This window comes from Rhodamnia argentea, chromosome 1 (genome assembly GCF_020921035.1).
Source record: "Rhodamnia argentea isolate NSW1041297 chromosome 1, ASM2092103v1, whole genome shotgun sequence".
Lineage (NCBI taxonomy): Eukaryota > Viridiplantae > Streptophyta > Magnoliopsida > Myrtales > Myrtaceae > Rhodamnia > Rhodamnia argentea.
Genome location: NC_063150.1, coordinates 23,305,575 through 23,332,689, shown reverse-complemented (window position 1 = coordinate 23,332,689; position 27,115 = coordinate 23,305,575). Strand labels below are relative to the sequence as shown.

Genomic DNA, 27,115 nt, shown 5'->3' with positions numbered 1-27,115 from the left:
GACGGTCTCATGGGGAATTAGGCCCATAATTCTTTGCATCGCTTTTTTTTTTTTTTTTTAAGTTAGCAGGTAATCGCACTTTATTAAAAGTTCGAGGATTCTAATGCTTTTGCAGGAGGAACTCTAATGAAATAGAAAAGGAGTGAAAGAGTAAAACCTCCTCTTCCTTACTCTGGCGCTTCTAAGGAAGCGAAGCCCGCGGTCTCGCTTTGCTTGTTTCAATCCGACCAGCGAAGGGTAGTCTGAAACGAGAGTCGCTTCAAAAACCCTAATCACCCATCGGACAGAAACCGCTGATATCAAGAGAAAAATCAGTACTTTATTCGATTCGTTTCATTTTTGCCAACACAAAGATGGCAGAATCAGAGGCCGGATCTGCGGGAGCAACAGAGACGTCCCTGAAAGACAAAGGCAATGAGTTCTTCAAAGCGGGGAATTACCTCAAAGCAGCTGCTCTCTACACTCAGGCCATCAAGCAAGATCCTCAGAACCCCGCTCTATACAGGTCTCTTCACTCTGTTTGAACTGGAGTTGTCTTTTGGTTTCGTTTTGCTAGTGCAGTTTGCTGAAGTGGCTTTTGGCTACGATTAAGACCTGGGGTTTGTCGGGTGCTTTTGTTCTTTTGGTCAAGTGATTACTGGTGTTGCTTTGCTTATTTGTGAAGAATGCCTAGGGAATGGGGGTTAAAAGGGTAGGTTTTGGGAGTCTTTTCCTTACCAATATAACCTTTTTCTAAGGACTAAGTTTGAGGGTTCCTGGTGGTAACTTTTGGGAATAGGTAATCTTGAAAGTGATAATGTATTCTTGTGTTTGGTGTGTGTGGAGAACTTTGAACAATAGGAGCCTGAATTGTTGCTTTTGGTGGTTAGTAAACCTTTATCCGAAGAGCTTCTGTGCAACTTGTAGTTTTACTTGTTGACCGTGGCGGTAAAAAGACATGGAGTGTCAACAAGTAGTGCCCTTTGAGGCATAATGGTGTGTAATACATCTGTGATAGAAAGAGATGTGCTCAACTTAGTGAAATTTATGTGGCTTCTGTTTCTTTGCTAAGAAGGAAAAAGGAAGGTTGAGTTATATATGGGGTATTCCAATAGTTGGCTAATAAGATGAAAGACAAAACCAGATAAAAGACACAGGATTACTAGGAAGCCACAGAAATTGTTATCTGGTTGCATGACTAAAAACTCAAATTTGGTTGAGTCAGTGGCCATGGTCATCATCACTCTATTTATCAGTCATGGTACTTTGACATGTCTGGTAACAACATTGATGCTAAAAAAGAAGAAGTAGAATCGCACCAGCGAATTGTTTCGTAGAACAGTCTGCAATTTTTTCCCTCTATATAGTAGTAGAATTGGCAGCACACTTCTGTTGTTAGATAGTGCATAGTTTACTCTGCATCTTCTAGTCCTTGTTGTAATTTTCTGTAAGACGTCTGGGGCTGAGCAGATTCGATCTTTCTGATTGGCATAGAAGCGTAGTTTCTAACTTATGTATTTCTTTTCCAGCAACCGAGCTGCTGCCTTCCTGCATTTGGCGAAGCTTAATAAAGCACTAGCCGATGCTGAGACAACAATCGCATTGAATCCCCAGTGGGAAAAGGTACATTGTATGCGCTTCTTGTGTTTATGTGGTTGGATGTTTCTATTGTCTTCTTATTCGGGGAAGTTGATGATTGTTCAGGGCTATTTCAGAAAAGGATGTGTGTTGGAGTCAATGGAACGATATGATGAGGTATTACTTGAGAAGACCTATCATTTCCCTTTTTCTCTGTTTTTATCTTTTTGCCTTAGATGAGGTCTTTCGTGCTTCAACAAGTTTGTTGCCTTATGTTCGCATGTATAGGCCTTAGCTGCCTTCGAGACTTCAATGCAGTATAATCCACAGAGTTCAGAAGTAACAAAGAAGATTAAGAGGTTGAACCAGTTGGTCAGAGATAAGAAGCGGGATCAGGAGGTTGAGAATTTGAGAACCAATGTTCAGATGGCAAAGCACTTGGAACCACTAAAGTCCGAACTGGTAGGCCTTATTGTTCACTTGCTGTGTCTTTTTAGGGTAAAATGTTCTCAAGTCTTATTTGCTATCCTGTTCTTACACGTGCTGTTTACATTTAGATGTCCATAAGTTTCCTGTATTAGTCTATCAAGATTTTTAGTATCCTGGTTCTTCAGACACCTGATGGGGTTTAAGAACTTGGACAGAGTTCCTTTGAAACTTTTCGACGATAAATTTGAATATCTCTCTTTTCTGCAGTCTGGGAAGTATGGCCAGAAAGAAGGATGGGAAGATGTGCTGTCATTTGTCATTGAGACATTGGAAACAGCAGTTAAATCTTGGCATGACACTTCTAAGGTTGACGCTAGAGTTTATTTCCTCCTTGATAAAGAAACAACAGACACTGAGAAATATGCTCCTGTTGTTAATATTGATAAGGTATTGGGATCGATTCCAATATTTTCTCTGCGAGTTTTGTTTGAATGTCTATTGAGATAATACACATGGAGTTTCTTCACCTTTATATATTTGTGGAATTAGACTCCAATGATGATAGGGTATTATATTGTGGTTTGACTTCTTTCTGTAATTTTTTGCAATGTGCCAGGCATTTGAGTCTCCTCACACCCACAGCAGTTGTTTTACATTTCTCAGACAATATACTGAGGATTCTTTCTCCAAAGCAGCTTGCTTAGTTGCTCCCAAAAGCATTATTTCTTACCCTCAGGTATCATTAATGTCATTTCTTACCTCAGGTACTGTTAATAGCTGCAATGCCAATGCACTGATGTTAGTGTATGAAATGTTGGATATGCTTTCTGAATTGTGCTTATACATATTCAGTTTCTGGAAGGATTTAATTTCATTGGCATTCACCAAAGCAATGGATTAGCATACCCAACTGCAAGATGTCTTGTTTATTTATATGTTCTCAGTTTTGACAATCCATGAAACTCAAATTTATTCTCCTTTTTTTCCCCTTTCAGCTGCAACTCTGTCTCTCTTGGTAGAAGAAAATTGCGAACAAGGAATCTTGAATATGTATGGAAGGGTAGAATAGAAGAGAACGTTGTACATAATAAATTGCATTTGCATGGAATGTGAACTCTTTTGAGACACCTACTTACTTTTCAAATAGCAACTCTCTCTCAACCAGAAAAATAGAGTTGGCAACAGCATCCCAACCTTTGTAGTTGGCAAACATTTTCACGATACGATAATATGAGAGTTGCTTTGGCTCTTCAGCTGAAATCTTTTTGAATGATAATCACATTTTCCGGAGCATCTTCCGTCGTTCTTATTTAATCCTCTTAAGTAATTTGCTCTCGTAATGTGCAATTTACATACTTTGCTTTCAGGAGAACTTGTTATCGACATTCAAGTATTTGTAGATGTGGCTGGCATGAGAAGTTTTCTACTTGAAGAAGTTCACGCTAAAACTAGATCTGGCATTTAAAAGTTGTCACTTAGTCTATTCCAACCTTGTTACAAGTCGTGTGTTCTTCATCTTATACACATATGTCGACATTTCGGAAAACACACATTCAAAGGTATAGCAACGGTTCTAATTTCATCTTGTTGGTCAAATGATACTCTGACAGGTCTGGAAAGGCCAAGGTTCAAGGAAGTGGAAACATGGGCAAAATGATGGGTTCTTTGTCCAATTTGAATGTCCATCCAGTCGGAAATTATGGTTTATTCCGAGTTCTACCGAAAGAGGGAAGACATTGTGCAGGTTTCTTCTTCTCCTACCTCACTTTGGTCTTTCGCATTCATGCTTCCGTTAGTATAAACTGAGTTTCTGTTTCTCATCTGTACACTTTAAGTAAGCAAAGAAATAAAATCCAAAAGAGAGTGCTGGAGTATTCTGTTGCTCGGCTAGAATGTCAGATGTATATATTTTATTCAGCTAGTACTATTTCTGCTTGGTACATTAATACTAACAGACTTTCGAAAATCCTTAATCTTTAGTTTACAGTAGGTTTTAATTTATTTATGAGTGGGCTTTGGTAGAAGGAACTTACTATGTATAACCAGTGTATATTCCCTTTCTCTCACTTTTAATGTGGACCCCTAATTACAGGAGAGAGTGTATACTAGTGTATCTCAAACCTACTTTTGGTAGAACTGTACCCTCCTGCAAACTGGTTTGGTGATTCATCTGAGTTTCTTTTTTTGAGCTTCTGGAGTCACGGAAAGCTATGCATGTTCTTTTCCCTATGTTTCCCGTGTTTCGGTATTTGTAAAGCAAGCTCTTTTAATGGTTATTTTCTCCACAACATTGTTCCTCCAGTTGTATTAGCAATCTTAAATAAGGTGATTACTAACAGTGGAATCTCTTTCTTCACTAATTTTGGCACTGCTTTCATAATATTTTACAAATTATGGAGCGGCTTCTTGAATCATCCCCCTAAAAAAATATCTTCAACCAACAAGTGGATTGTATTGTATGGCTTAATTCAAGATAGTTGTCAGAGAAAACCTGGATAAGAAGGCTCTGTGACACTTTTGATGGCGTAGAAATTTCAATTTGATAACTAGAGAAGCTGTTCTATATTAATATTCTCTACGGAAAAGAAATAAAATCTAGGTATTTTAGACTGTAGTTAGGTAACATTTTAGGTGGCCAAGGAAAAAAAAGGTAACATGAGTGTCTTGCCTAGCATTTTTATTTGACTGTTTTATAGTGTCCTTTCCCACTACCATCTAGTCTCAACAAGATCTCATGGTAAAACAAATTACTTCTTATTCTTCAAGCAAACTTGACGTTTTAATGAACTAAGTGGTCCTGGATGGACTTTCACTGATTATTTTTCGCTTAATTCAAATCTTACAGCTCATATACTTTGATTTTTTTCTTAAACGGAAACACTCGAAATTTTTTAAAAGTGCAAATGTCGATTTGTAGATTTACATGTATTTTCTTTTATTGAAGTTGGAATAATTTTTATATTTCAACGGAAAAACATAATTTTTTTTTTTTGCTTTATTTAAGTTGAAACGACAGGCCCTGGCTTGCAGCTCTCTTTTTACAGTTTTTAGGTGTTGTGATGCAATTGTGTCATGTTTATCTCTACGGCTGAAATTCAGAAACTAGTATTTCAACACCTATTTTGTTAGATGCTCCAACTACCTTCCTCCCATCACTGATGTATCATAAGGCATAGAATTATTTTCTAGATCCGATATTGATGAATTGGGCTCTGATACCATGAGAGGGTATGATAAGGACTGATGAGCAATTTGACGGAATCGTGATATGAGTCAAGATTCGGGTCTGCATCATCTAATTGGAATATGGATTTACTTGGCTAGTTCTTGGTCCTAAATTGATCTGGAGGTCCATTTGTTGAGTGCTGGAGTTGGGTCCGGAAGGCCATATGCTGGGACTGGGATACCTGTCTGGCTTGTTGGCTTATGATTGTGGGTTGAGACTTGGTTGTGGCCAGTTTTCCAAATTCATAAGCCTGGGGTTAAAATCTCCATAATCCTTGGTCTAGGGAAAAATCCATTACTCAAAGATTCCTTTTGTATTTTCTTCCAGAACTTGATGGATGGTCTCTCTGGTTGTCTTATATGTTTGGGAATAATCCTCTGGGACTCTTCTTAGCAAGCACAAGGCCATATGGACTGTGGGATGGTGTGATTCTTTTCGCAGAAAATTCTCTAGATTTTTCTTATTCGCCCCTGAGTAAGATAGAAGGATAACTTGTCTGGTAGGAATTGGTTGAGAGGCAGATAATTAATAACCAGTCTCTTTTTGCCTTTGTTCTGCTTAGCTCGTGTGTTGGTCATGGGCAGAAATGGTTGGGAACAAAGTGTTCCCCCCTCCTTTTTTTTTTGGGTCAGAAAAGCATTCCTCCTGAATTTCCTCAAAAGAGACTGATATTAGTTTTATTCATGTGTTCCCATTTGATATGCTAAATTTTCCTAAAGAATTTAGATGGATTTACTTGTATTTGTCCATACTCATATTGTAGCCGTTGAGTTTCCCACTGCAAGAGTGCACAGGATCATCGATGATTTCATCGACACAGGATATTAACATCATGATCTCACTCATTTTGCATGATTCCTTGAGTGATTCCATTCCTTGAGTTATTGGAAGAAGCTATTTCTCTAAGACCTTGATCTCAACCCTATTCTTGAAATCCATACAACGATTTTTTCCAATAGGCCATGGATGTTTTGTGCCTTAGAGAGAAAATTCTATGATCACCCTATAATTCTGTCTTCTCACAGCAACTTAATTGTGCATATTTCACTGCAAAGGTATGCATATCCTTTAGATGTAGTGTAGATCTTTCAGTTGAATATAGAAAGATACATATATATTTCTGCGAAATAAGTCACATCTTCCCATAATCCATATGGTCGCGTGCTTACCAAGAGCAAATTTAATGGGATAATTCCCAAGCATGTGAGATGATCGGAGAGGCATCCACCAAGCTTTGGAAAAATATAGAAGGAATCCAGAAGAATACAGAAAGAATCTACTAGAACATATGGATTTTTTCTAGGATTTTAGGGATTATGAAGACTTTGACCTCAGGTTTATGAGTTTGGACAACTGATCACAATCAAGTCTCAATCCAAGATTAGAAGCCAACATGCCAAACTGATGGCATCTAGATCTTAGACCCAACATATGGCTTTCAGGACCCAATTTCAGCACCCAACAAATATATCTAACTCTCCATCTTGGAACAAGTATTGGCCTAATATATCCAAATTCCAGCTCAAACTATATAGAACCAAATCAAGTGCCCTTAGAAAAGTATCTTCTTTAATAAAGCAATTTGACCATTATGGTTGTATTATTGTCCTGTTTCTCTTGGCCTCTACTTTTGGCCAAAGTGCTTTTATTATTGTCCTTCCATCTTCAAAAGCGCCTATATGGTTGTATGTAAAGTCCGTAATACCCCCGGCTTGGCCACTTATGCGAGAAGTTGAGGAATAAGAATTAGCTAAAGTATTCAGTCTACATGCACTCGTCAATGATCTTTTAAACACTTTTCTTCCTCCTCGAGGTGCGATGGCGTAGGGATAAGCGGTTTTAGGTTCCGTATAGTTTCCATATGGAACCTAGAACCTACTCGTCGGAACAGGTTCTTCATATTTTGGAACATAGAACCTACTCTGCATACCTTGAAACTTGGAATCTACTGTTACAGGTTCCAGAGTTTATAAAGGTTCCACCTATATTTTTAATTGAACGATTGCGGTGAATGATCACATTTAATGACCACCATTTACTGCTACAATCCACGGACCACACATAATGAAACATTAACGAAGTAAAAGTCTCGATCATACATACAGCTGAAAAATGAAAGTTCGGACCGGTGGTTTCAAATTATATACTCATCACTAGATGCCATGGAACACCACATGATCATGCGAAGAAATATACCCAGAAAAACACAAAAACTTGTTGCGGGTAATATTACAAGCCCTGGTTCCAAGTTCCACCTACTTGGAACCTGGAACCTACTCGTCGGAATAGGTGCCCCAAGTTTTGGAACTTGGAACTACTTTCCATACCTTGGAACCCGAAACTATATAGGTTCCCCACCGGTCCAATTTTAGGTTCTAGGTTCTACCCCGAAACCATGCTCTCTCCTACGATGGCATATCAAAGAGTTATAATTATTTTTCTGTCCGATAAGCTGAGTTGGGTTTTGCTAGTATGCTCTCCACTTGCCATTTTATTGGTCCGAGCCATAACACCAAAGCTTTCATACGATATTATTAGGGGTGAGCAATCAAGCCGGTTCAACTCGGGAACCGTACTGAACATACCTTACCTAATCGGTTCCGGTCTGGACGCGGACCGGGTAACAGCATTTCACCAGTTTAGTTCCTGGTTCTTATGTCAAAACTGCAAGTTTGACCCAGAACCGACAACAAGAAGCAGGCCGATTGACCCTGGTTCAGAATCGATCTTATGCACCTGATTAGAAAATAAATGTTGAGATTCAAATGAAGAGAATGGAAACCACAACCTCCAGCTTGAAGTAGGCACACAAGGCCACTTAACTAACAAGACTTTGCTGATCACGGGCTAAAGAAAATAATATGTGATACCAAGCGTGCAATTTTTACAAAACAAACCCAGTTCCTGAGATTGGCCGGTTCAGTTGCAAGTATAACTGGTTCCCGATCCTGGTTCCAATTTTTCGGAACTGGACCTGTAGAGTAGGTTCCAAGTTCTGGTCTTGGATCCGACCCATCCTGAAACCAATTAGCCCTGTATATAAATATTGACACGTTAGAATTAACATGATCTTTTCACGATTTTAACAGCTGAAATGTGAAATATAGTATGTCCTGCTTGAATAGCATTTTAGATTTTAGCAGGAAAGTAAAAAGTGACTTTTGAATTTTGATTAGTCCAGACAAACAGTGTGATATCATTCTGTCGTATGGTTGGGGTTCTTTATCTTTTTTGCTTGAGAAGTTTTCAAAGCCTTTGGGTGCTTTCACTTCCTTCAGATTACATGTGGTGAAGTATGCCTCCTTTCAAAGCTTAAGTATTAATCTGGTAGCACATTCACCTGTTTCTCAGAAGTCAACCTTTTTTCCTCTTTTCTTCAACCATGACTTGCTCTTTACGTTGTTACTTGAAGAGTGACCACCCATCCAATTTTTCGCTAGAACATGTTTGCATATTAATCACTTGTTGCTTTTTTGGAAAGGCTTTTGTTTTATGAAGCTCAAGTGGCATATTGCAGACCAAGTTGGGAAGAATAGACCTCTTCTTCTGTTGTCGATCTCACCTATAGAAATAGTGTCTTTGTCTCTTGACCCTCGATTTACTGGAAATATTGCAGGGATCCTGTGGAAGTGGACATCAGTGCCCATGAGCTTCTTCCACGTCTGTTCAGAGGGAAACAATCCAGTTCTGAGAAGTAGCGCCAAGTGTAGCTGCTGGGGCTTTATCTAAGGAACATGTCGGCTGATTAGAAGAATGGGCCATGAACAGTGAGCGTTGATATGATGCGAACACCTGTGATACTGTGCTTAGCCCATGCACCTCCCGTTGTCTTGTGGGTTTTTCTTGATTATCTTTCTGAGGCTGCATTTCATGTTATGCCCTTTGATTCTAAGCTCACTCCCGATGGTGATGGGCAGTGTGAGGTGTTTCTTCATAGCTGCAAGTGGTCTTGAGGTTACCTTGAAGCTGCTAATTTCCACAATTTTGTAGAAAAGCTAAAAACGTTTGTTAAATCTAGGGTTTTCATTTGGTTTTTGATACTCCAATTATTACTTGGTTTTGTAAGTTTGCGATGTATTTACGACAATACATATGATGCTGGAAGTTGGTTTCTGGAGTTGTTCGTGACCTCAAGGAAAGAATATATCAAGTGCTAGATTGTTCCTTTTCTGCTGACTTTGCGAGGTATTTCACTTTTCCGAGTCGTATTAAGTGCGCTAGTGTTACATGCACTATTGTCGACAGCTTTGCTTGTTTTAGCGGATCTATAGTTTTTCGTTACCAGGGAAATCAACTTTTGAGGCGTTACCTTTGTAATATATTGATCTGTAACATAATTTTACCACGGAATTCACCTACTCACAGGATTTGATCACTGCTATGCACTTATTCGTAATGTATCCGATGACATTGGCATATAGATTGGAAACTTAAAAGAGTAAGAATATGCAGAGGTGTTCCTTCTTTTTAGCATCTGCAAATCCATCTGAAGTTTCTGCTTTGAGATTCGACTGTCATATTGTTTCTCTACTGGAGGAACGTGTTGACCGGGCGGGGGGCGAGACCCAGAAAATTCTGACATGGACTCTCCGGTACTTTGCCTAATTCTCATAATTCCCATGTTCATCGCGGGGAAGTGAAGGAAAACAGATCCGCTGTCTGAAGTTATGATAAGACTTTTTTCCTAGGGTGGTATCAACACCTAATCTTGGTAGATGTCTCAATCACTCGCTTTCGGTTAAAGCTTCCTTCTTGCTGATTTTGCTTTCATTAGTAGGCCAGTTTCATGCTCTATTCTTCCATCTGCACCGTCCCTACTCTCCTTGTCCTCGCAGTGGATGAGAAGCATGCGATGCGAATTCTCTGCACATGATGAATCCCATGTCGATGGACGATTGAGAGACTCGTCCATCGCGTCTTTGGCGGTCAACGCCATCTCTTTCAGGAATCATACGTCTCTTCTGACAATGATAGTCGTATAAGAATGACTTGTGGTTGCGCCGAAGTCACCATTTAACAAGATGGTACCCAGTTCTTTCATTTTTCCGGGACCCAAAGAGCAAAATTGAAAAGTTGAAAAAAGAAAATTAAAAAATCATTGGCTTTGATCAAACTGCAAATTCAGGCAGATGCTATGAATGAAACGTTTCCAAGTGCTCATGATTATTAGCACCTTTGACCTGGAAGAGAATCTGATATTTCATCAAACACTTGCAGATCGATGTTCATGCGTCACCAGTGTGGTCCATGGCGTTGTGGCTAGTACTAAAAGCATAGATCTTGGACAGAGACATTTCACAGGCTCATGGAATCCCACTAAGATCCCATCAAGAAAAGAGGAGATTACAAGTCAGAAAAAAGTTCCAATCAGATCTTGGATTCAAACTTTGGCATACAATACGGAATGATGCTACACTGGGACTGATTCCTTCAAAGCTTTTCCTTCCCAAGAATTGGTGGAAGCCCCTGTTCCTCTTCCTCACATTCTTCTTTTCAAATCAAACTCAGTTTAGGGTACATCACTAAGTGGCCACATTTTGCATTTGTGGTCGCGGTTTACACCGTGTAGGACAATCTGTCGATCCCTATCGTGCGGATCATACATTGCAGTCTTGCGCACCGAACGCGACCCCGACTTGGTTTTGTTTACAGGTGTGGAGCATGAAGTTGCACGCGCCTACAGCCTCTCCGACTGTCAGATAGATCCATTCTTCGCCGAGGGATTCGATGAACTTGGACTTTTCTAGCTTCTTTATTACCTCGCTTCGCGGGTTCGCTATAACAAGCTGCGAAAATTCATGGCAGATACTACCATTTAGCTACTCTCTAGTTATAGAAGAAACAAGTGGAATTTTCCCTTCATTGATCTTGAAGATTTCCTATTACCTTGAGGCCTCTTCTGTCGACATTTTTGCTGGTTTCCTTGAGCATGCTTATGCCGCTCGTATCGATGCTTCCAACGGCTGTAATTCATCGCAAACAAGTTAAATCCAACTACGTATGATTGACAGTGAGTGAAGATAAAATTCTTCTTATGATTATATGTACCACTCAAGTCGAGTACAATGTACTGCAAACTATTTTCTCCGGATGCCTTCACCCTGTCTTCCTCCTCGTAGATCCATCTCGAAAGCCTAAAATCACGAAATACCCCGGTTTCCACTTAAGGTCGAAGCTCGACGAGAATAGAGAAGTCGGGCATGGTAATGTAGGCTAGATGTACCTCTCTCTCAAGTAGTTTGCATTAGCAAAATAAATTGGTGAGTCTATCTGAAGGATGAGGACTCCGGGAACATGTGCAGCATTTGGGTATTGATCCATGCTTCTATATATCATGGAATTGGGAATGTTGCCCAATTCGAAAGTCCTTGGCCTGGCTATGGAGATTAGCAGCCTAACCAACGACAATACCACCTGCAAGCTCATTCCCATAACATAGTCAATCTTAGTAGTATTTCTCGTCTGCGCCAACATTTGACATCCCGACGCATATAATTTGGAGAGTTCATGACTTTTTCGTGAGTTAAACAGGCAAGACATACTATGACCGTGCACACAATTATAACTGAAGGTGGTAACCAAACGCATGAATAAGTTATGGTTGTCTTTCCTCTTTCGGTTTCCTTACCGCAGTGACAAGGCCGATCTCGATGCTCCCGAAGACGACGCCGAGGTACGAGCTAATGCAGACGACGAAGTCGAACTTGTCGATCTTCCAAAGATGGATTGCGGCCTCGTAGTCGATGAGGCCGAGCATGGCAGAGATGATGATAGCCGCAAGCACCACGAGGGGGGTGTAATGGAACAGCGGAGTCAGGAATAGCAATGTGATCATCACTGCGGTCGCCATCACTATGTTGGACACTGCACTCTTGCACCCGGCATTGAAGTTCACAGCTGTTCTTGAAAATGGCCCTGTAATTAAAGACACAGACATATGACGCGGATCATTTCGATTTTGTCGTAATTAAGGATAAATTTGAAACCTCCTCTCATCATCCGTTTGAATTAATTGGTTGGAGGAAATTAGTACCTGAGGTTAAGTAGCAAGAAGTGCAAGAGCCTGCAATGTTCATCATGCCAAATGCAATCATTTCCTTGTTGCCATCAATGTGGTAGTTCTTGAATGTGGCAAAACTCCTCCCAACAGCTACACCTTCCTACACACCATCCATTGACATTCATTTAACATGTACTGTAATTTAGGGATCCGATTCAGGGAAGAAGTGTTTCGAGAGTTGAATTGGAGAGTGAGAACTTACAGCAAGAGCGATGATGCCAGTGATGATTCCGACTTTGATGGCGGCCATCAAATGCGGCGATCCGAATGCCAGTTCTGTTACAGACGGCGGATTCAACCCCTTCTTCAGGTGTCCAATCTGGATTTAGAAAGACATATTAAAGAAGGATAGTAACTATACATTGTATGGCCAAAAATGAATATCTTTCCTTGTGGATTTAAAAATTAATGGACCTTGCATGAAGCGTAAAATGTTAGTCATGATCGAATTTTTACGAGAAAGTCCATGTTAGATGGATAAACTCTATCCCCGTAGACATTTCATGAATCTCATGAATTAGATAAGCCGCAAAAATCCATATGCGCGCCTAATGGGCACGTATGCATTCGTTCCTTAATCACTAGGTCGGTCCATGTCAGTCAATATCCAAACTTCTGCCTTTGGATTTCATTTATGACATTAACACTTCATATTTCTCTGAGAGAGAGAGAGAGAGAGAGATCTTTACCACTTGAACTCCATGTTTCTCAGCATGACTGAGATAGACGAGGACGCTCCCCAAAATGACCGAAGTGAGAGGCGCCATGGCATTTATCCAAAAGAAGGCTGGCCTCTTTTTGCTCTGCACAAGTTGACATGCATAGTTTGCAAGCAATTTAAATTAAAAACCATCGTGTCCCAATAAACATGTCGCGAGAAGATTATACGCATGCAAGGAATCAAGAGAGTTGAGCGATATTCAAAGCGTGCCGTAGATCGTTTTGATAATTTAAACTGTTAGAGAACGAGCCGATTCATGTGCTAAATCCTTGCAAAGAGATCATGTCCATGTACACAATCTGAGAGGGAATTGCTTGAAAGCCTAATTTCTTAAAAACCCTAAACGTGCCTGAAAAAAATTTTATTCAGATGTGTAATTCACAGTGTAGAGTCTATATACACCGTGTCTGAATACCAAGATCTTTCCACTTGAAAAGGTTAAAGTAGACATGAATGACAGTGCGCAGAGCACAAGAATATCTGATAGTTCGTCCACTCCATTTGTTCTCTGGAGCTTTTACAGAACCCACCGAACGCCACTGAGCTTCATGTATAGATCAGGCAATGACCGACTATAATTAATAAATTATCCCCAATAACGCGCCTCTTTTAACCCTTTTTCCTTTCTTTTATCTTGTCTTCCCGTTTCTTTTCCTTGTTGGGAAAGAAGGGGGACCGACAATTTGCAAACTTTTAGGTATTAACATGGTAAGAATTAACTCCTTCTCGGTTGTCGACAACTTTGCTAGGTTATCCTGTGAACTTTTATGTTCATCTTGATTATAATGACAAGGAATTAAAGGGCGCGCATGGCAATATTTCTGCTCTAAAAATCAATTTCTGGTTAGAAGTTGATTTTTCTACTTCTGTTTCCGAGTAGAAGTTGATTTTTCTACTTTTGAAGATAAGTAATTTTATTTTTACTTGTTCAAGTAGCTCCAAAATTACTTCCGGAGCAAAAAATACTTCAAAAATAGAAAAATGGAGCTGCGTAACCAAACGTATTCCTGCTCTAGAAGTGTTGTCATGCGCAGCGAACATAAACGGTGGGCTTAATTATCAACTATTAAACCAACACATGACCTCACTTATAAAGGCTAAAAAATTGCATTTCTTGACAGCCAAGAGAATAAAACAACATCATTCTAAATACTAACCAAAAAGGGATAAATACATTTATGTACAGTCTTGTTTACTTACAAAGTGTCTGGCGAGCAAGAGAAAGAAGAGGAAGCAGCAACCGAGAACTCCACTTTCCCATCGCCACTGCAAGTTTGAAAAATGAAATTAAAGACCTTCATCGAGGTATGTAAGAAAGTTCCTAACACAGAATATTTAATGTTAATGATTGTTGTTCATGTCTGGGAAAAGAAGAAGAGAAAGAGTTGGAGAACCTCGTGGACTTGAGTGACGACGGAGCGCATGACGGAAACGAGGTCGGTGGCGTGAGTGAAGTGGACCAAGCCGAGCATACCTTTGAGCTGCTGAAGACACACCACCGTCGCTGCTCCTCCCATGAACCCCACTATCGTTGCATGGGACAGAAAGTCAACCACGAACCCAAGCCTTCAACACAAAGAAACCATCAAGTCAATCACAAAGAAGAGGAAGATCAGCTAAAGATGACAGCTAAAAAAACGTTCTTGTGTCCGAAAAAGGGAATGATTATGACTGAAAGACAAAACTTTTCGTATCATAGAGTTTGATATTACGTGAGAATAAAAAGATCTCTCTTGTCACCCCTTCCGGTTGTCTGTAAAAGGGTCGTACAAGAGCTTTCAGTTGCATAAGACAAGAATCGAAGTTCTTGTACCCATGTCCATGCAACTGCTCTCTCGTGATATAGAGACTTTAGTCGGAAAAAAGGAAAGTTTGGGAGAGGAAAAAGAACATGATTATGCTCGTTCCATCGCTTTAAGAGTGATGAATTTGATTAACTACGACGTAGAAAATGATGCCAATCCCTCTCGAGTAATCGGCTCATTGGTTTACACTCATGGGACCACGAAAATTTCCAGAAGATTGAATAGCGATTGAGCCATGAGAGCTCGAGAGAGAGTACCTTAAGAAGCCAAGAGAGGCTTGGAATACACCAGCGAAGAAGGTGGAAGTGAAAACCAACTGAACATACTCTCTTGTGCGGTCGGTTGGGCTCACTTCCTTGCCAAGCATTGAAGATATGAGCAGCGAGGCCACCGCTACAGTCCCCACCGCCAAATCCCTCGAACTCCCTAGCATCGCATACACGAATGGCGGCACGAAGCTCGAATCTGCATTCGTTACATGCCCATCTACTTGTTACCGAGGAAGAAAACTTAAGGAAGTATAGTTGTTCAAGAGCAAGATTGAGAGATTAAAGTTCACTGATGAAAGGAATATATAGAGATTATATATATTACAACAACCGTTCGAATGTAATGGCACTCACACAGTCCGATAATTGGGGGTAGGTTCGCCAGTTTGGCATAGCTGATCCCCTGCGGCACGGCGAGGCTGGCGATGGTGATCCCCGCGACGAGGTCGGCCTTGAAGGAGTTGAAGGTGTAGCGCGGGCCCCACTCGAGGATCGGGATGAAGTACTGGAGCCCCAGGACGAGCTTTCGGGACGGCGACTGGCCCCTAAACTGCCGGAAGGGGTCGTCGGGGAAAAAGGTCTCCTTGAGGGTGGTCGCGAGTGACTTGAGGAAGGGCTTTGCCGGGGGAATCGCCACCTTGTGCGGACACTCGTAGTCCATATTGTCCATGTTCCCCATGATATATGAGAGCTCAAATGCGTGCAAAGGAGACAAATTCAAGCTAGCAAATATTTAGCAGCAATACTAATGTATGGTATCTGTAAACATCGAGCTTGGGACTTGGATAAGAATTAGACGGCTTAAGAGATTATAGGAGTGAGGTTGGGTCGGAGATAGGGAGTGCATGGGGCAATGAAGGGGAGGTGGGTATATATAAAGGAGAGACGAGGGAGGGAAAGGGATCTAGCAAATGCGGTTCGGGTCCCATCCTAACACATGGAATGTCGTCAACTTCGTCACAGCTTCCCTCCCACCTTCTATAGTGATCATTATTTGATTATATCTTCTTTTTGTTTCGGGAAATAATATTAAATGATACATGAAAGCTGCTAGCCTAACCATACTATCGATTATTTCTGACTATACGATCTCCCAATCAATGAATACTTTATGTAAAACACACATTGATGGCGTGTGAATCTACGTTGAGATTGTACCATCCTTGACTGTAATGTTAGGGAAACATTTCTTGTGATACATAATCTTCTATTCAATAACGAGGTGGCAAAGAAAATCTGAATGAACATTTTCACGAGTGAAAATCTTCTGATTCATCAGGTGCACGCATGATCTTACGAAAAATTGTCAAAAAAGTCCTAAACATTTTGCCATTTTGTTAATTTAGTCATAAACATTTTAAGTTTGCCGATTCAGTCTTAAACCTTTTCACCTTTTGTCGATTCAGTCCTATTAGCTGAAAATTATTGATGTAGATATTATCGGTCCTACGAGATACCGTCAACGCCGACATTAACAATATTTATTAAAATTTTAATGTTATCTTTTGAATTTTTTAAATTTTAATAATTTCTTTCTTTTTTTCTTTCTAGTTTTAGAGGTCGGCGGCCTCGCCGGCCCCCTATGCAAGGACCGGTGAGGGCTGGTGACCATCTCTAGACCCCGAGTGAGGGTGTCGCCGCTCTCGCTTGCCTTCGTTGTGGCCAAATCTAGCTACTGCCAGCCTTCAAAGCCGGAAAGCCAAACAGTAAATAAATATAATTCGAATTTTTTTTATAAAATTACTAAAAAATTATGACAAATTGTTTATGTCAATGCCAGCAATGCCACGTAGGATGATTGACGTTCACATCAGCGATTTCCAGCCAATAGGACTGAATTGGCAAAGGTGAAAGGGTTCATGACTAAATCGACAAACTTAAAAGGCTTAGAATTGAATTGGCAAAAATGCAAAAGGTTTAAGACTTTTTTGACAATTTTTGCCATGATCTTATCTACTTTCAGATCAATTTTATGACTGTATGACAAAAGCAAACTGCGTATATTCATTAAACGAAAAACGGGAGGAACAAGATGAATCAATACCTAGAGTCAAGGAGCTTGTGTATTTGGAGTTATGATGTTTCTTCACATGGGACCATATATTAAGGGAAGCATGTGAACTATGGATCCAATAGGCAACCCAGCTTTGTACTGGGAGTGTCTAGATTAAACGAAAGGCAGGTACAATGGTTCTGTGGGGCCATTTATAGTGAGCTAATCGTTTTAAATTAATGTTTTAAGAAACTGATATTTAAGAATATTGTGGTCAAGCTTGATGGCATGAATCTCATAACTGAACAGACAATATGTGTTGGATGTAATTCGCGGTACATGCTAGTCACAATGGTTTTCCATCATGTTAACCACGAACGTGTGATACCCTTATGATCAAATTTGTGTCAAGATGTTAATAACTATGGTATTAGCCCTTAAATCCAAGTCTAAGTCACTAGCTTATTCGTATTATTCTCATACTCACTTTTTTGGTTCACCAAAATGTTAGAATGTACATACGAGTTATGTTAGAGAAATCTCACATCGAAGAATTGGTGTGGTGTGGAGCAGGTAATATACTCAAGTCGACACATCACTTATTGATTTAAGATATTGATTTAAGATTTTAAGTGAAGATATGTCCAACTGAGTATGTTGACGGGCTCAAATTTGGGTTCCCTCTTGGCGATCCTCTCGGATGAAAGTATCGAGCTTCTATTGCATGTTCACAACAAATGGTATCAGAGCCAATGGTAAATTGGCGAACTCCCAATCTATTTTCGTGTTTGGTGAACCCAAATATCTCATGGAATGAATCCGGTGATCAACGCGGTTCCGAGCCGCGGGCGTTGTGGTGTAGCAACGCTGGCCCCGATGATAGGTTTAGTGGTTTGGTCTGGAGAAAAAGATCGGGGGATATTATTATGATGTACACATGAGTTGTGTTAAAGAAGTAGCACATCGGAGAGAAATTAATATTTTCTAGTTGACCCATAACTCATTGTCTTAAGTTTTTGAATAAATAAGGGTCTAATTAGGTATGTTGATGGGCTTAAACTTAGGCTCCCCTTTGACGATTTCTCCGACGAAGGTATTGGGCTTTTGTTGCGCGCTAGCAACACAAAACCCTCACACTTTCTTGGAAAAGATCGGTTATTTTTCGACGATCTTGAAATCCAAATGCAATTGTAACTTCAATAGAACCAAAATCTAAAGTGGAAAGCAGTCATCATGTCCACTTTGAGATCGAAAGTATACGTAGGTGCCTACCCAGCAACTTCATTTTCCCGCACCACCAAAAGGCAAGCGTCCAATCTTCAAGGTTGGGTTGCAAGCGTGCAATAGAAGCCTAATACCTTCATCCGGGGATACTTCCAAGAGGAAGTTTAAGTCTAAGCCAGTCAACATACCTAATTGGACCCACATTCACTCAAAAGCTTAAACTAATGAGTTATCACCCAACTAGCATATATTAACTGCTCTACATAGCACCAATTCTCCGATATGGAATTTCTCTAATACAACTCACACGTGTATCTTAACAATCTCCATTTCACGTATGAGCTCGATGTTAAGTTCGTGTCCCCTTAATTCAAATATCTTTGTACATCAAGATATCTCAATTTAAATCTCTATCAACGCCGACCTTTATGCTTGCCTCTTTCTCTAGATCGAACTATGAAATTTGCCATCGGGCCCGTCCCCGGTCTTAGACCGAACCATAAAATTTTCCAATGTTCAGATCGGACAATAAAGTTTTCCACAGTCCGGCGTTGCTATACCGCAAGGCCCACTGCTCGAAAATGGCGTTGGTTACCAGATTTCTTTCTTGAGATATACAAACATTGGAACACTGCTTGGAAACGGTGTTGGTTATCGGATTTCTTCCCTGATATATTCACCAAACACCGAAACAGATAGAGGTCCACCAATTTACCATCAACTCTGATACCATTTACTGGGAGCGTTTAATAGAATTCTAATACCTTCATTCAAGGAGAAGGCCAAGAGGGAGCTTAAATTCAAGCTCATTAACATATTTAATTGGACTCCAACTTTTTGGGAAACTAACATTGTGATCTGGACTCCAACTTTTTGGACAACCTTTTGTTATTTTATTAGGCATTATTATAAGATATTTCGGTCCCAGATTCACATAATGCTTCTAATTAAAAACGCAATTATGGGTCTGTCCATGTCATAATTGGAAGGAAATGAAGAAGATTTAGGCCAAACGGCACCTACCGTTTGGGATATTTCTGTAAAGTTGATTCAGATCTTCCGGAACGCAATTGAAGGGCGGCACACCACATTATGCGGCTCAAAAGCAACTGTAGTGGCCATTTGAAAAGGGTATTAAAGTAGGAGACAATTCGGTGGGTAGTTGACATGAAATCACATATTCTAATTGATTTTTTGCTCGAGGCATATACGGATGTTGATGAGCTAGCTTGTATAGCCTCGATTTTACACTAACGGTATATGTTATGACTATCCTCTGGCCTAAGCATACGAGCACGGCTTCCCGTTACTGATTGCACAATTGACTTGTCGGTTGCGGATGGCATTGGTGTCGTCAACCTTGCCCGCTACTCTCTCTCTCTCCTCTCCCCCCCCAACCACCCAATCCCTCAGGACGAATGATATGGGTCTAGAATGGTCATAAGCAACCGCATCACAATGATCAAGTGACGTGCTAAGGGATTTACTCTATCCAGTCAATTAGGTCTAGGAATTTGATTAGTAGCCTAAGACTTAACTCGGGTCATGCAGTGATATCGATACATGCGGAAAATATTAACCCGAATCCGAGGAACATTCTTTGTTTCATGGTCATAGCAAAAGGCATATGTTTGGTTTGTCTATCAGTTCACAACACGATACGTGACACGGACTTAACATTGAGCATTCCAGTCTCAGCAGCGCGCAACACATGTGGATCACCTCTCTCTCTTCCCCCTTTTGCTTTCTTGCTGGTTCTCAGGCCTCGTGAAGCACGAGGAGGAATCACGTTACAGGGATGTGCTGCCTCCACGTGGAACCCAAAGAAGACTTTCTCTCTTCCGCAGAAGCCAAAGCCGCACGTGTTCTTCCTTTCATTCGCGAGTGAGTCGGACGCGGCCCGGTTCGAGGAAAGAATCGCTGGTCAAACAGATACAGCTTCGGAGAAAGAAGGTTCTTTGGGCAATGATAGATCCTTCCTTATCTCTTCATTTTTCGTGTGTGGGGTTTCCCACGTTTTGACCCCTGTAATGCCGACGATGGGTTGAAGCTCGGTTGACAAAAAAAAAAGGGCGGCCGTTTTTTTTTTTTTTTGAAAGGGGAGACGTCGGGTAGCCACGTTGTGCGAGGATACGTGTCGCGGACCCGCGTGGGGATGGCTCCGACCGGCTTTCTTTCCGGGAAGAATCTGCCAAAAAGGCAATGAGAAAGAACTGATGTGAATTCTTGGTGGAACCATGCCATGAAAGATGGAAGTTAGGTCGAGAAGATTGGTGATGACTAGCAGTCTTTGTTATTTGATCGGCTCAAGGCTTCACAGAGAGGGGGAGGGGATATAGCAAAGAGAGAGACTCCGTTTGTTTCGCAAAAAATGAATAATTTGTAAAATAATTTTTCTAAAATGACTTTTTCATTATCGACAAAAATAAATGTCCGTACATTTTTGTGGGTGATGAAAATATAAAATCTGGTAAATTTTATAAGCAATACAATATAGGTTTTTTAAGAAACGTTTGTTTTGTGGAAAATGAATTATTTACAAAATATATTTCTTAAAATGATTGATTATATCACTTGAAATAATTAGTTAATGTAATGTTTCCATTATCGATAAAAACCACTGTCTAAACATTTTCGTGGGTGATGAAAATATATAAATTTTGGTCATTCTTATAAGCAATACGAGTTATCTTCTTTAAGTAAACGTTTTTCAGATCATTCATTTTTCACGTAGCAAATGGCGCCATAATTCTGCGTTTTCTTACAAACCAAAGTGCGTCCTGAGTTGGAAAAAGAAAAGACAAGTAAAATGGACTATAGCTAAGTGCGATGGAGGAAAGGAAATTGAAATCACGATGTTGAAAAATAGAGGGAATGTAGAACTACGAGTAGTAAATGTGAAGAAAATTAAACCGGACTAGAGCTAAGCGCAATGAAATCAAAGGAAATCGAAATGACGATGCTGAAAATAACGCAAAATTTAAATTTAGACTACGAGGAGTGAATATGACTAGTGTGAAAACACTTCGACTGAAAAAACGTGGATGAACTTCTGGGAATTGACATTGACCGGTAATTACAGACTCTGTCACGGTGATGCTCAAAGGGAAGCACTGACAATGATGTCCGATGCACATCTACGGGCAACAAACTTGATACTAAGGCTAGAAGTGAAAACTGAAAGTCATGCTTTTGGAAAGATAAACTTCAGAGGAAAATCTGGTGGAGTTTTGGTATAGCTTGACCGACTCTTCTCTCTTAGTTCTTCTAATCAATTTTCACAAAAAACCATGGAAAATTACCGAATCAAGCTCCGTTTGTTTTGCAACAAATGAACAATTTTGAAAGACATTTTTTCTGAAAATAGCCACTTATATCCCTTACAAAAATGAATGATTTAGAAAACATTTTCCCAAAAATGATAGCTTGTATCGCTTATAAAAATGCATGAACGAAAATTATATTCATCATCAACTTAAATATTTAGAAATGAGTTGTTGTTGGTAATAAAAGTATTTTTCATTGACTAATTATTTCAATGATATAAATAATCATTTCCAAGAAATTATTTTTCAAATCATTCAGTTTTTGGATTTTAGCCAAAAACCCGAAAAATATTGTTATTTTCCTAAAAAATGGCTTACTGTAAATTTTTTTTTTAAACGTCATATTTTTCCTAAAAATGATAGCTTGTAACTCGAGCAAGTATCGACAACCATGGAAACCCTTGACTATGTTTGCCAATTCCCTCCTTTTTGATAATGACAAAATAATACTCGCAAAATACACCTCCAAAAATTGATATCACGGTGAAAGAAAGTGGTTTCTTTCACAAAATACACCCCTTAAATCAAGAATATCAAAGTTTTAATACATTTGCGATGAGTGGCATGGCAACTCCCGTATATGGGGAAGGTGTGGAGAAATTGTAATTAACGATAAACGTCATCAAACAATACTATTAATAACGTTCAAAACTGGCGTTCTATATTCTAAAGCTAGTGGAGAAAGGTCATGCACAACTACAATGATCTCACCCTCACAGGAAAAAAAATGCTTCCTTAATAGCTTACATTGCGTCGCACATGAATAGAAAACTAAGTAGATTTAGAAGCGAATGCTACTTTTGTTTCGTGAAAAAATAAATAAATTTGGAAATATTTTCCTAAATGATCGATTATATCCATTATAAAATTGAATGAATGGAAACTTTTTATTGTCCATGAAAATGTTTAGGTACAAATTGTTGTCGATATTGAAAACGTTTTTCATTGACTGATTATTTCAAACAATGCAAAAGATCGTTTTTGAGAAAATATTGTTTAAACCATTCATTTTTTACGAAACAAACGGAGCCTAAATCAAATTATGTAGAACGATAACGTCGGTTATTCATATGTGGATGAGCTGGCTGGTGGCCTTGTGCGCTTCAGAATGACACAAGCTTTGTGACGGCATGGATCATTTGTCGCAATAAAGGTGTTAGTTCCAAAATCTAGACTTTGCTAAACTTAATAATTGTAAAATCAACAATAATGCTGCACAATTGATGCTGCTCATTACAAACTTGAAAACGTGAAAAAAGCAAGACGGAAAAGGGTGATATAATGGATCACTTTCGAACCCTAGAACAGAAAAATTACCTGTTAGAGTTGAACCTAGAGTGGCGCACTATGAGAAAAGGTATCGCACAATGAAAGGTCAATGTGCATTATTACTGCGGAGGTTTCGAGCATACCCAGATAAAACCTCGTTCTCCCTTTATATTCGCATATTTTTTTCCTTTTGTTTTTCTTGGATTCTTAACTATGATCATTTGAATTTCCAACTATTGGAGATGGATAAGGAAGGGAGAGAGGGAGAGTACAACCCCAGACATAACCTTCTGTTCTTCTGCACTATGGACCCTATTGATCCCTTCAATCAAGTGCTGCTTATAAAATTCATCAAGTCTTCAACTTACGGCTTAAGTTAAGGAAAAAGTATAAAAAAAGTCATAAATCTATTCCATTATTGCTATTTTAGTTCTAAATATTTTAATTATGCAAATTTAGTCCTAAATCTTTTGCATAAGTACCAATTGAGTTCATATGGACAATTTTGGCTGAAAATCACTAACGTGGACGCCGACCATCCTACGTGCGCTGACATGGATATTTTTTTTAATGATTTTACTTAAAAAAATTGAATTTGTAATTATTTGTTTCTCTTTTTTTTTTTTTTTGGCTAGCGAGGGTTGCGACCCTCGAAAAATTTGAGCGAGTCAGCCGGTGGCCGGCAAGGGTCACCGGCAACCCTTGTCAGCCACGATGAAAGTAAAGAAGGAAAGCGAAAAAAAAAATTAAAAACTCAATTTTCTAAGAAAAATTATTTAAAAATGTTCACATCAATGCCAATCACGCTACTTAGGATGGCAAGTATTCACGTTCGTGATTTTCTGCTAAAATTATCCAGATAAACTCAATTGGCATAAATGCAAAAAAATTAGGATTAAATTGGCACAATTGAAATATTTAGAACTAAATTGGCACAAATACAACAGATATAGGACTTTTGTAGTACATTTCCCCTTAAATTAAAGATAAAAAGTGTGCTACATTACAAGGGTTTGCATTCATTAATCAATTTCACAGTTGAATATTAACCCAATTGGATAAAAATTGGCCACATGGTTGTTTTTTTTATGTTGTTGTCCTTTTCCTCCATTATTAGTCTGTGGGTAATAATATCCAACTTTTGACCAAAAATAAATAAATAATATCCAACTATATTATTCGTGGTATGTGGAATGGGTGTGTCCATGGGTCTCTTCTTTTATGTCTAGTACTGTTGATGTAGAACACAGTATGGACTTTAGAGTACGACTTTTGGATCCTTTGCACATGTAGTCAAATCATTGAGATCATGGAGAATAATGTTTATGATCTTATCCCCTTAATGATATTAATCTTTCTTGCGTTTTGTGATTGAAAAGTGCTGATTGACTGGAAGAATTGATTAGAGGCTCAACATGTTTCTAAAAGATCCAGGCACGTATTTGTAAGACATTGAGATTCGTGGTGGTGTGAATTGTGAAAGTTTGGTGGGATCATGGCCGACTTCGCTAAAAATTTCAAGTTGTTAAATGAGTCCGCCGTTTAACATCTAAATGCTTCAACACTGCTCCTCACGGGTAGTTTAAGTTGTTAAGATGTTGTTTTATATTTAAACATTTTAAGCTTGGAAATATATTGAATGGTAAGTGAATTAGAGGCTAAAAAAGATTTGAATTTGGAATCTCATGTTCTAATATACATGAAAATTTGAGGAATCATAGCCGACTACTCCATAAGCTTAAGTAGTTAAATGACCACGTAGCTCCATATTTATCAGCCTGGACTGTATTTTCCTCTTTCTTTGCATTTTTTGCAGCATGGACCACACATTTCAGTTAGATGATGGACGATTGTTAATTTGTTAAGCATGACTAGTTGTCCTCATCTTTTAGACGAAGCCCAACGAATGCTGGGCCTGGCACATTCCCCTGTTATGCTGCGTTGTCAATGTCATGGAACAAGTGTACGTACTTCTTGTAGACAATACTTTTTGAGTTTTGATGTACACTTTTTAGCTGAATTATTATTATTATTATCATCATCATTATTATTATCCTTATTGTTGTTATTATCTATTCCTTCGATGATTGAATAGATAGAACTTTTGGATGGAAGCTCAGTCAAAATGTAAGAGTCTGCTAATACACATGTGATAATCTTTCGATTTATCTTCCATTATTGAAAATGATGAGCCAACATGTCAATATTTTTATCCATTTCCTTGGGTAAAGAAAAATAAATAAATTTGGGCTTTAACACGTCCATCATTACTTGATGACGTGGATAATTATATCTTGAATATTTTACTTAGACAATGCATGTGTAACTTCTTTTTGTTGTCCACCATTCAAATTAAATAGATTGGAAACCACATCAACAGGTTTTGTTAATTTGAATTAACGGTTTGAACATTTTCATAAAGTCTAGTGATTAAAGTAGACATTTATTAGTAATTTAAAAATTACATTGAACAAATCAAAAGTTTATGAACGATATTATGCATTGGATCAAAATTCATAAACCATTTGTGCCGTTTTTCCGTATCTTTTTGTGATGTTCGTACAAGATGATTCCATATTGGACTCGTGACATAGCTTATTGGACTCACGCACGAATTTCAAAATAACCCGAGACATAAACGTGTGGTCGAGATAGGAGTTTTTTTTTTTGGTTGAAGAGATAGGAGATTGGTTGTACTTGAGAAGGTGGGGGAGTGAACTTATGTTGCGTATCTAGTTCATAAACCTCAATCATTAGAACCGTCCGTGAGGTTAAAGAATCTGAACATTATAAGCCGAATTTTGCCCTCCAAAAATCATGATCGGAGGGTTTTAACACCTTCGAAGGACTTTCTAAGTATTTTGATCCGTACGTGAAGGATACAGTGGGTGTGCTATTAACGCGGGACAATGTACTACTCTTCTTGTCCAATCACTTTTTTCTTTTCCCTTTTTAAATTGTGCTACACATAAAGATTGGCATGTCAAATTTTGAAAATTTCCACTTGTCATTTTTTTTTTTTTGGTCGAATTCCACTTGTCATTTGGTTTTTCCCTCTTTAGTCGCTTTTTACTTTATTTTTAGTTTAATTTTTTTTAAGCAAGATATCTAGGTAGTTTAACTAATTCTTTTTTGTTTTCCAGGTGCATGGATAGTATAGTGAAATCTATTTAAGAGTCGTCCTAAAACTGAAATTGACATTTCGATATAAACTTTAGTATTTAAATTCACACACACATGCACATATGATAACGTAAAAATTTTACTGACTTCGCCCATATATGCTTATTAGTCAAACTTTAAAGCGGAGATATTAGTGTCACTAGAGTTTGCTTTAAATGGAATTTAAAGTTTGCATTTTAGTCGTATAAACATTATTCTTTTATAATGAATCGCATGCTTACTCGAGGTAAATATCCATCGTTATCTATTAAACTGATTGATTCAAATAGGAATAAGTACTCTAAAAAGGGTCCCAAAGCAAGAAAATTATTTCAAAAGAAATGCTTAATTTTGTATTCTAGAGGGATAAAAAAAGAAGAAGAAATCATAGGACAATTCTTTTCTCGTTTTTTCATTATCAAGCTACTTCTTATTTTTCGATTAAAAAAAAAAGCCACTGCTTATTTGTATGATCGCGTCAAACCGTACGAGGAATGTTATACAACCATCGCAACGTGCGGACCCCTGTTCTAATTATAGAATCTATGTCACTTGTGGACAATATAATCCACAAACGGTTTGTGGGAAGCAGTGTTGCAAGGATCAGCTTGAGAGTAGTACCACAAAAAAAAAAAAAAAGGGAAAGAAAGAAAGAGATGTTGACCAGCAAGATGCCCAGTGGCACTCATTGAATAGTTCATTTGGACCCCCATATTGAGGACACCCAAACTAATAATTGAGGTTACTATACGGATTTATGTTCATGAACATAGAGGCCAACAACCTAGAGATTCATAAAACATCCTACAAAATTCATGGACTAGTTAAGTCCAGATTTTTGGTCAAAAGAGGTGGCCCGAGCTGCAGTTAGTGAGAGTCCATTCTTGAAAGAAAAATTCCCCGACGTTCGAATAGACTTTGGAAAAACAAGGGATTATTTTTCAAAGAGCATGCCTTGTGCACTTCAGGAATCCATGTATGTCGATGCTGATCTTAATTTGTTGACATGAATAAGAGGAAAAGATGGCGTTGGATTAGACTTTGTTGGAGAAAAGTTATGCACGAGAAATCAAA

General features: G+C 38.9%; 2 protein-coding genes across 2 annotated transcripts; one reads left to right on the top strand and one right to left on the bottom strand.

Moving 5' to 3' along the window:
* The first annotated feature begins 131 nt into the window (after positions 1 to 131).
* Positions 132 to 9,382, top strand: LOC115750294 (RNA polymerase II-associated protein 3). The gene is made up of 8 exons (XM_030687558.2): positions 132 to 505; positions 1,509 to 1,602; positions 1,684 to 1,734; positions 1,846 to 2,019; positions 2,254 to 2,433; positions 2,603 to 2,722; positions 3,597 to 3,730; positions 8,829 to 9,382. The coding sequence occupies exons 1-8, from the start codon at positions 354 to 356 to the stop codon at positions 8,908 to 8,910; spliced, it is 987 nt and encodes a 328-aa protein (XP_030543418.1). The 5' UTR covers positions 132 to 353; the 3' UTR covers positions 8,911 to 9,382.
* A 1,180-nt stretch (positions 9,383 to 10,562) lies between these two features.
* On the bottom strand, positions 10,563 to 15,928 carry LOC115750293 (sulfate transporter 3.1-like). Its single transcript, XM_030687557.2, has 12 exons — positions 15,422 to 15,928; positions 15,056 to 15,263; positions 14,388 to 14,559; positions 14,194 to 14,259; positions 12,962 to 13,075; positions 12,475 to 12,591; positions 12,246 to 12,372; positions 11,841 to 12,127; positions 11,436 to 11,626; positions 11,261 to 11,346; positions 11,099 to 11,175; positions 10,563 to 10,998 (listed from the first exon to the last, which is right to left on the bottom strand). The coding sequence occupies exons 1-12, from the start codon at positions 15,744 to 15,746 to the stop codon at positions 10,810 to 10,812; spliced, it is 1,959 nt and encodes a 652-aa protein (XP_030543417.1). The 5' UTR covers positions 15,747 to 15,928; the 3' UTR covers positions 10,563 to 10,809.
* Positions 15,929 to 27,115: the final 11,187 nt, after the last annotated feature.

Excerpts from the sequence above, each read along its gene's own strand:
- LOC115750294 (XM_030687558.2), top strand. The coding sequence starts at position 354 with ATGGCAGAATCAGAGGCCGGATCTGCGGGAGCAACAGAGACGTCCCTG. Across the intron at positions 506-1,508 it reads CAGAACCCCGCTCTATACAG|CAACCGAGCTGCTGCCTTCC; the intron begins GTCTCTTCACTC and ends TTTCTTTTCCAG. Across the intron at positions 1,735-1,845 it reads CAATGGAACGATATGATGAG|GCCTTAGCTGCCTTCGAGAC; the intron begins GTATTACTTGAG and ends TCGCATGTATAG.
- LOC115750293 (XM_030687557.2), bottom strand. The coding sequence starts at position 15,746 with ATGGGGAACATGGACAATATGGACTACGAGTGTCCGCACAAGGTGGCG. Across the intron at positions 14,560-15,055 it reads GCCTCTCTTGGCTTCTTAAG|GCTTGGGTTCGTGGTTGACT; the intron begins GTACTCTCTCTC and ends TTTGTGTTGAAG. Across the intron at positions 12,373-12,474 it reads CTGGCATCATCGCTCTTGCT|GAAGGTGTAGCTGTTGGGAG; the intron begins GTAAGTTCTCAC and ends GATGGTGTGTAG.